A 9,080-nucleotide genomic window follows, 5' to 3' on the forward strand; every position below is an offset into this window, starting at 1 on the left:
ATGAGACCCTGAGATAATTTATCTTGAGATCTTTACATAACGGTTTGAAATGTCAAGATCCTGAGTTCATTTATCTTGTGATCTTGACATTTCAAGTGTATTTATTTATTGTTCTCCTGTCCTTAATGACCCACAGTAATTCCATGTTATTTAAGAAACTGACATTTTTAAAAATAGTATGTAGACCAGCATGCATATTGTGGAAGAACCCTGTATTTATAATGAAATCATTGTGTTCACATTTTTCATCTGATTTTTGTTGTTTTTTTCAGATTAAAGATCAAAGGAGGAGAAGATGGTATATTGCTCTGATGTATGGAACTGCTATATTTGTTCTCAAATATGTGCTGAGATATCCAATAAGATGATTGTCTTGGTTGTTTTCACAATCAAGTTCACCGTGGAGTGGAATAACATTGTGTCTGTGGAGATCCATGTAATGAAAGTAATAGTTTGGTATAAAGTCTGCTTCATATCCTTAGCTGTCCTTGTGTTAACATAGTATTGTACTATTGCCATTATCTTGCCATTGCTTTGTCACTGCACTGATCATTATTGAAACAGCTTACTAGCAAATTAACCTTGGAGGTGATTGAACAGAACATCCTGGAATAGATTGTCAAAAAGTTCTGCTGCTGAGTGAACATTTGCATCATAAGAAGATGCTGCTAAATAGGATTGAATCACCAGACCTGCCCCCTGTTCTGTTAAGTTGCTGTTCCAGTTGTCGTTTCACTGCCACAGTTTGTATTTTGTGTTTGCAGTTGGATTATCTTTTTAGGGCAGAGAATGATTTGTATTGTTTATGCTAATATTGACAGATTTTAGTTAATACGTTCCTCATTGTTTAATTCATTATCTTCATGTTTAATGATTAAGTTGCTAAATCCCCAATTGAAACAGGGTAATCAGTTATGTATTACTGGAATCTGGATCAATTAAAGCAGGGCTTCTCAACCTTTTTGTTCCTACACCCACCCACACACACACACACACACACACATCAGGGATGGAAATAAGACTCATATTGCAGTGTCACCCATTCCAGGTTTTACAATGAGCTTGATTAGCCCCAGTGTAAACAAGTTCAGGTTTATCTTATTAAACTTATACTACTAAAATCAAGAATGGATCCAACTGCTTTGCAATGGGAGTCTTATTTCTATCCCTGATATATATACATATATATACATACATTATTTATATATACTGTATATATATAAATAAATAAAAGAAAGTGATTGCCAACCAGCTGAGAATGTTTTAACAAACCTTTATCCTTGTAATTCAGGAATGCAGAGAGAACTTGGTCGCACATCTTGCGGTTTTTCTCAATAATCCATACTACTCACGTTTTCCAAGAGTCAATTCATTTTATTTGTTTCATTGAACAAACTTCAAAAAATGTATATATATATAAAAAACATTTCTGATCTACGTCCACAACACGTTTCAACTTTGTTTTCATCAGGTGGTGAATATTATCAATTAGAGCACACCCTGTTTATACCACAAGATGTGCGACCAAGTTCTCTCTGCAGTCCTGAATCATAAGAACGAAGGTTTGTTGGAACATTCCCGGCTGGTTGGCATAAATTGAGAGAAACAATCACTTTCTTTATAGACATTACCTTATATTGGTCTGCACCTTTGTGAAGATTTAAGCATTGCAGTGTAAATAAATGTTTTGTTTTACTTACTGCATATGCAACATTCTGTCAAGACGTGGAGGTGTCTTCACCAAGCACACTCGCATGTCATGGTCAAATGTCTGTGGATTCATTAAGTTGTATGGCAAAATCATTGTCATGCAGCCCATCAATGCACTGCGAAACTATGTCTTCTGACATAAAAATGATCCGTCGTCTGACAGTGTCATTTGATGTTGGTATTTTTGCCAGTTCCTTGGCCTTCTGCTCTCCAAACATTTCCTTCACAATTTCAGTGGCGATTTTTTTACTTTAGCAATTTTCTGCGCCACTATGTACGATGACACTACAAGCTTTTCATCCATGGTAGTAGGAGATTTCATTACAGCTTTAGTACCAAGCAGTTCCTTAGCCTTTCGCTCAAAAAATGAATGTTGCTTGTTTTTATATATACTGATGCACAATGAAATGCAACAGTCTGCGTTTTACATTAATAGCTCATTGGGCACGTACGTTTTTTTTTTTTTATCATTTTAAAAAGTGAGCAGATAGGTTTGTTGATTGTTTGAGTAGTATTGTTCCTTGGGATAACAAAATACTGAGCTCAAGTCATGTGATTTCATGAAAATGCCAGGTGCTCAGTGTTTGGTGTTTTGAGTTGAGTTAAAATTGCCAAAATGAGTTGATTAAGAATCTGTATAAACAGCCATTCAAAAAGACATGATTTTATTTAACACAAGAACAGTGAGGGACAGGCCATGTCCTGGAAGGCAGAGGGTCACCACACCGGCCCAGGACCATCACATACGACTGATCCATCTGTGAAATCATTTTCAGACTGCTGTGGCTACAGCACAAGAAATTCCAGGAAGAAATAACCTGTGCATCAGGAGAATGACTGCAGCTCGCCATCTGCATGAAAATGATTTGAATGCTCGGAGGCCGTTCAGGGGTAACATATTGACAGCTGAGAGACGAAATCACCGTTTTCTGTGGGCTAGAGAACATCTGAGGTGGCTGCAGAGAGAGTGGTGGAGTGTTTTATTCACTGATGGATGCTGTTTTGCCCTTGACAGACCTGACAGAAGACATGTGTGGAGACGTCGTGGTGAGCGTTATGCTGACTATTGCATTGTTCAAGCCAACTGGTGGGGTGGTGGAAGTGAGATGATGTGGGGAAGAATCTCCTTTAACACAAGAACACCTTTGATACAGATTGAGGGCAACCTTACTTCTCAGCAATACATTGACAGTCCTTGAGGTAACTGAAAGCCAATCTGGAAGTTTCGATTTTCCAGAAGGACAATGCAAGACCACACAGTGCTAGGATTACAATTGTACGACTTCAAGAAAACAATGTCGAGGTCTTGCCGTGGCCAGCTTTTTCTCCTGACCTGAGTCCAACAGAACCAAATTTCTGGGACCAAATCATCAGTGCCATCCACATGAGACAACAGTGACCAGGCAACCTTCGCCAGCTGGCTGCAGCTGCACAGGAAGAGTGGCGGAACTATCCAGAGGCTGCTCAGGTCTATGCATCAATTCTGCCAGGATTGTGTTAATGCTCAGGGAGGCCATACCCGATACTAACTTTGTAATGTTTTCATTTTGACAGTGTGTCACGTTTCATACTGAAACTTGTCATGATTCTTTGATCTGTATTTTTGTTCAAATTTTCTGTGATTTTGTTTGATATCTATCTTTAAAATATTTCATGAAATCCATTAGACCTGAATGTTGCATTTCTTTTGTGCATTATTCATATTATTTGTTTACTGATTTGAGTTGTATTAGTTCATATAGAAAAGACAAATTATAGACAATTGATGAATGCTTGCCTTTACATGCAATTGATAGTTACACTGAAGCTGAGATATTATCTGACTATTATGGCTTGCTGAGATTAATGTACTGACTTGTGTTATATTGATGCTAATCTTCTTTTCTATTTTGTACCATATTATTTTACACATTATTTAAAATTCATAAGAGAGTGTTGTGTGTTTTATTGTCACTCGTTGTCTCTGCGGTCTTGAATTCGTCCGGGAGCGATGTATAACTAAGAGTGCTAATCAAAATAAACCATTCCAGGTATTCATTAATTATCTTTAATTGGGTACAGTACACCCTCGCTAGAACAAACCTGTTGGGGTTCAAGCCTTTTGTTTGTTATGTCGAGGGGTTCGTTATAGTGAAAGGACTATTACAATAAACGATAAACTGTTGGAGTTAATGAATGAGATGAGATTGTGAATACAAGTGGAATTACATGTACTTGTTTATCTCATGTATGCAGTATCCTGTCTTTGCTTTATCTGATTCGTTAAAGAATTAAAACACAGTACAAAAAGCAAAAATCCCGAATTGAAGCTGAACTTTGTATTCAAAATCAATCTGACATGAATCGTTTTAAAGTGCAGCAAATCTTAATCCAACATGCGAGAATCCCAAAATGAGATTTAATTCCAAGTCAACCCGACATGAAAAGTTCATCAGATCCTAAAGTTTTTTTTGTTGTTGTTGTTTATTCTTTGATCAATTTTGCTTTGCCGCATGGTTACTGAACAAGCCAAAAAACAGAGTGCTTTTTGACCACCTATATTCACAAGAGATACGCCTGCTTTACTGCTTTTTTCAAACGATCAATATAGTTTCCAGATTTGTTGTAACATGAAATGCTTTTTGTTTCTGAGGCATAGTTAAACAGTGCACTCTTTTTATTAAGACAAAACACTTGACTTCACTGCGGAGGTGGCATCCCATGTGTACAGACCAGGATGTTGACAGTGTGTGTGTTTATATTATTATTTATTTTTTATTTTAGTTTATTTGGGGTCCAGGGGCCAGGTTCGTTATAGCAGAAGGTTTGTTTTAGTGAAGGGAGTTATAGCAAGGGTGTACTGTATTTAAACATCAATTCTCCCTTGTGACAGGTTGGCTTGAGTGGTCTGACAGACACAGACAGGTACTTGTGGGGCTATACAAAAATAAACAAATAAACAACGCTCACAGAGCAAAATAAAAGGATTAAACAAAACAAAGTCTCAAACACATAAAACAAACAATACTTAGGTCAGGCTGGGCAATTGCCTTCACTGACCCTAAAACAATATCGCGTGGGTCCTTCCAGCGCACGTAGTACTTGTTTTGTTCTTTCAGTGTTCTCTCTCTCTCTCTCTCTCTCTCTCTCTCTCTCTCTCTCTCTCTCTCTCTCTCTCTCTCTCTCTCTCTCTCTCTCTCTCTCTCTCTCAATTCAATCCAATTCAAATATGCTTTATTGGCATGACTACAACAGAAGTATTGCCAAAGCAATAACAAAATCAATTATAGATTTAAGATATTTATTTGTACATAGGTGTATGATGGAAGGGAGTTTCTGTAAGGTTTCACTGGTCATGTCTCAGTTCATCGCTCGCTCTCGTTCCTTCTCCTTAAACACCCACCCTGCTCAGCACAAACTGTGACCGTCTCCGAATTAACAATAAATGAATGAATCCAGAGATGGTCACATTCCACACGAGTTTAGTGGCTGGGCGTTAACCACATCCACACTGCCAAACAATAACAAACAAAAACATTGCGTTTTAATAAACACAGAACAATACATTTGAAATCATAATAATACAACAATAATAACAATAAACCATTACTTTTAAATCATAATACATTGTGTTTTTAACTAAACTCACAATACATTTAAATCAACAAACCATATTAAACACACCCCACAATACATTTACTTACAAGCAAGGCTTTGCCCTGCCCCCTATAATTATGTGCAGGGCTCTCCTCTGCCCTGGTACATCCCTTCATTTCAGTAGTTTAGACACTAAAGAAATCACCTGATTTCAGTAATTATCAAGCAGCGGAACTTGTTGGATGAAAGTGTGCAAGTCACAGATCAGAGGAAGCGTCACCAACCTTTTTCCAGCTTCTTCACCCGTCAAGATGGGCTCTGCTTCTGCCACAATGTGACCAGTCTGTTCGAGGCAATCGGAATCACCTGTAACCAGAATGAGTGGCGCCTCTTCATTGACAGCTCATCCAGGAGCCTCAAAGCCGTGCTGCTCCATAATGGAAACATGTACCCGTCTCTTCCCCTGGCTCACTCGGTGCACCTCAAAGAGGATTACAACAGCATCAAGACCTTGCTGGACGCCTTGAAGTATGATGAGTACGGCTGGGAGGTCATTGGAGACTTCAAAATGGTGGCATTCCTGATGGGTCTCCAAGGCGGTTTTACCAAGTTTCCCTGCTATCTTTGCCTTTGGGACAGCAGGGACACCAAGGCGCACTACCACAGGCGGGACTGGCCACAGCGGACCGAGTTCTCTGTGGGGAGGAACAACGTCAAGTGGGAGTCACTGGTGGACCCCCGGAAGGTGCTGATGCCACCACTGCACATCAAATTGGGCCTTATGAAACAATTTGCCAGAGCTCTAGATAAGGAGCTGGCAGCCTTCAAGTACCTTCAAGACTTCTTCCCTAAGCTGTCTGAGACAAAGGTCAAAGCCAATGTCTTCGTCGGACCACAGATAAAGAAGATCCTGGAGTGCAATGAATTCCCCAAGAAGCTCACTAGTAAGGAGAAAGCGGCTTGGAACAGCTTTGTCGCAGTGGTTCGGGGCTTCCTGGGCAATCACAAGGCCGAAAACTATGTGGAGCTGGTTGAGACTCTGGTGAAGAACTACGGCACAATGGGCTGTAGGATGTCCCTCAAAGTCCATATCCTTGATGCTCATCTTGATAAATTCAAGGAGAACATGGGAGCGTACTCGGAGGAGCAAGGTGAGCGCTTCCACCAGGATATACTGGACTTTGAACGCCGCTATCAAGGACAGTATAACGAGAACATGATGGGAGACTACATTTAGGGGCTGATTCGTGAAAGTGATTTACAGTATAATTGTAAATCTCGAAAAACTACTCACTTCTAAATCTTTTGTAGACATTTTTGTATTACTTTAGTATAAATACATGTTAATTTGGATTCATATGTTGTTTTTTTCTGACTTTATGTGAACGAAAAGACACAAATTCGCCCGTTTTCTCATTGGAAATAGGTACATTTCAAAATATCACTGTCCTGGTCACAAAAGCAAAGTTTTTGGGGAATAATAGTCATTTTCTATACTTCTGAGGCATAAGCAATTAGGAAATAACACTTACTACCCAGGAACAAAAATTGTGTTACATAGTGTTATGTGACCTCTAAAGACAATTGGTTGCACCAGAGCTTATTTAGGTGTGTCTTAGCAAAGGGGGTGAATACTTATGCCATCAATTATGTTCTGTTTTATATTTGTAGTTAATTTTTTGTAGATTTTATTTTTCACTTTGACATTATGGACTTGTTTTGTGTTGATCAGTGGCAGAAACTCCTAATTAAATCCATTTTGATTCCATGTTGTAACACAATAAAATGTGGAAAAGTCCAAGGGGGGTGAATACTTTTGAGATCCACTGTATATTACACCTTAGTTCAAAGAAAATATGAGTATAACATGTACAGACAAAGGTTTTGGAATCAGCGTTAGCTAACTCTAAACTGACCTATTATGAGGAAGGGGACAAGGTAGGGAAACTATTGGCTAGACTGATTTTAAAAAAAAGCACTTGGTTCATACATATCAGGTATTAAAAACACCAAGGGTACTATAAAAACAGATCTGAAAGAAATTAATCAAGAATTTGGAAACTATTACCGACAGTTATATGCTTCGGAAACATCTCCTACGATACAAAATCTTAATAGTTTTTTTGAAAAGCTAACACTACCAAAACTGTCACTGGAAAATAGACAGCTATTAGATGAACCAATAACCATAGTGGAAATGGGGGAGGCCATTTCTGAGTTACCTAATCACAAATCGCCTGGAAATCATGGTTTCCCTGCCGAAATGTATAAGGTGTTCAAAACTACACTCCCCCCTTTCCTATTAAAGGTATATAATGAGTTCTTTGAGAAGGGATGTTTGAGCAGAACTATGTCTGAAACATTGATAATGCTGATTCCAAAACAGGGCAAAGATGCAACACTATGCTCCAATTATCGTCCTATCACACTACTCAATGTGGACTTCAAGATTATTTCAAAATTACTAGCAAGTAACGGCACTCGAAAAGGTGGATTATTTTACCGATTCAACACTTACCGTGGTTTATCCCTTACATAAACAACTGATTTTGAGGCACTGGAAGGGGAAAACAGTTCCTACAGTTGCAGAATGGTTACAAATGACAATGACTACTGCCAAATGTGAAAAAGTCTTAGCAAAGGCAAAAGGCTATTTTTTTAAATACCTGGGGCCTCTTTGAAAAAATTATACTAGGAAGTTAGCAACTTATAATAATTATAATTTTTTTTTTAAATGTTCTCAGATAATGCAAATAAATGTATTGTCATTGTTGTTCAAAGTATTACCCAGTCATTACCTAACCAGTGGATCTCTCGCAGGGCTTGTGAATATTGCCAGATAACTATTTGTGACAGAGATCGAATGAATCCTAGTCAACAATCTCCCTCCCGATCTGTGAGGGTGCTTTTTAACAGGAACAGAGTGCCCCGTACTGGATGGTTTGGCAGTTCATTCTAGGGTCAGTCGGAAGCCATCACTGCCCCAAACTCCTCCCTGCGATCAGCCCGGAACAATGGTGTATCCAATCACTGGCCTAAACTCCTCCCTGCGATCAGCCCGGAACCCTGGTGTATCCAATCACTGCCCCAAACTCCTCCCTGCGATCAGCCCGGAACCCCGGTGTATCCAATCACTGTCCCAAACTCCTCCCTGTGATCAGCCCGGAACCCTGGTGTATCCAATCACTGCCCCAAACTCCTCCCTGCGATCAGCCCGGAACAATGGTGTATCCAATCACTACCCCAAACTCCTCCCTGCGATCAGCCCGGAACCCTGGTGTATCCAATCACTACCCCAAACTCCTCCCTGCGATCAGCCCGGAACCCTGGTGTATCCAATCACTACCCCAAATTCCTCCCTGCGATCAGCACCCCCCTGGTCTATCCAATCACTGCCTGCCCCGCAGCTGATCACAATGGATTGTTCAGAGCACTTGCAGCTACGCGCTTCCTCCAAGATGGCCAGCTTCCGGTTTCCGCCTATCCTTCGAATCGGCCCATCTACATCACGCCCTTTCTACCTTCTCTCTCGGTTACAGTGCAGTATCAAGAAATAGTGAATTACAAAATAAAAATAACATCATTATAATAATAACAATATCAATAAATAATAACAATAGAAAACATTTTAAAAATAATAATAGAAACTGTTGAAGGAAACAGGATATTATTATTATTATTTATTTCTTAGCAGACGCCCTTATCCAAGGCGACTTACAATTGTTACAAGATATCACATTATTTTTACATGTTATTTTTACATACAATTCCCCATTTATACAGTTGGGTTTTTA

At 39.3% G+C, this 9,080-nt stretch overlaps 1 protein-coding gene across 1 annotated transcript in view; it reads left to right on the plus strand.

The window, feature by feature from the left end:
• LOC117430473 (interleukin-13 receptor subunit alpha-2-like) overlaps positions 1–4,817 on the plus strand; it is a 52,585-nt gene extending 47,768 nt beyond the window's left edge. Inside the window, exon 10 of the mRNA XM_034903716.2 lies at positions 273–4,817. Coding sequence (XP_034759607.2) covers positions 273–312 — 40 coding nt within the window. The 3' untranslated portion in view covers positions 313–4,817. The remainder of the gene's footprint in view (positions 1–272) is intronic.
• The last annotated feature ends 4,263 nt before the right edge of the window (positions 4,818–9,080 follow it).

The sequence above is a fragment of the Acipenser ruthenus genome, chromosome 26 (genome assembly GCF_902713425.1).
Source record: "Acipenser ruthenus chromosome 26, fAciRut3.2 maternal haplotype, whole genome shotgun sequence".
Classification (NCBI taxonomy): domain Eukaryota; kingdom Metazoa; phylum Chordata; class Actinopteri; order Acipenseriformes; family Acipenseridae; genus Acipenser; species Acipenser ruthenus.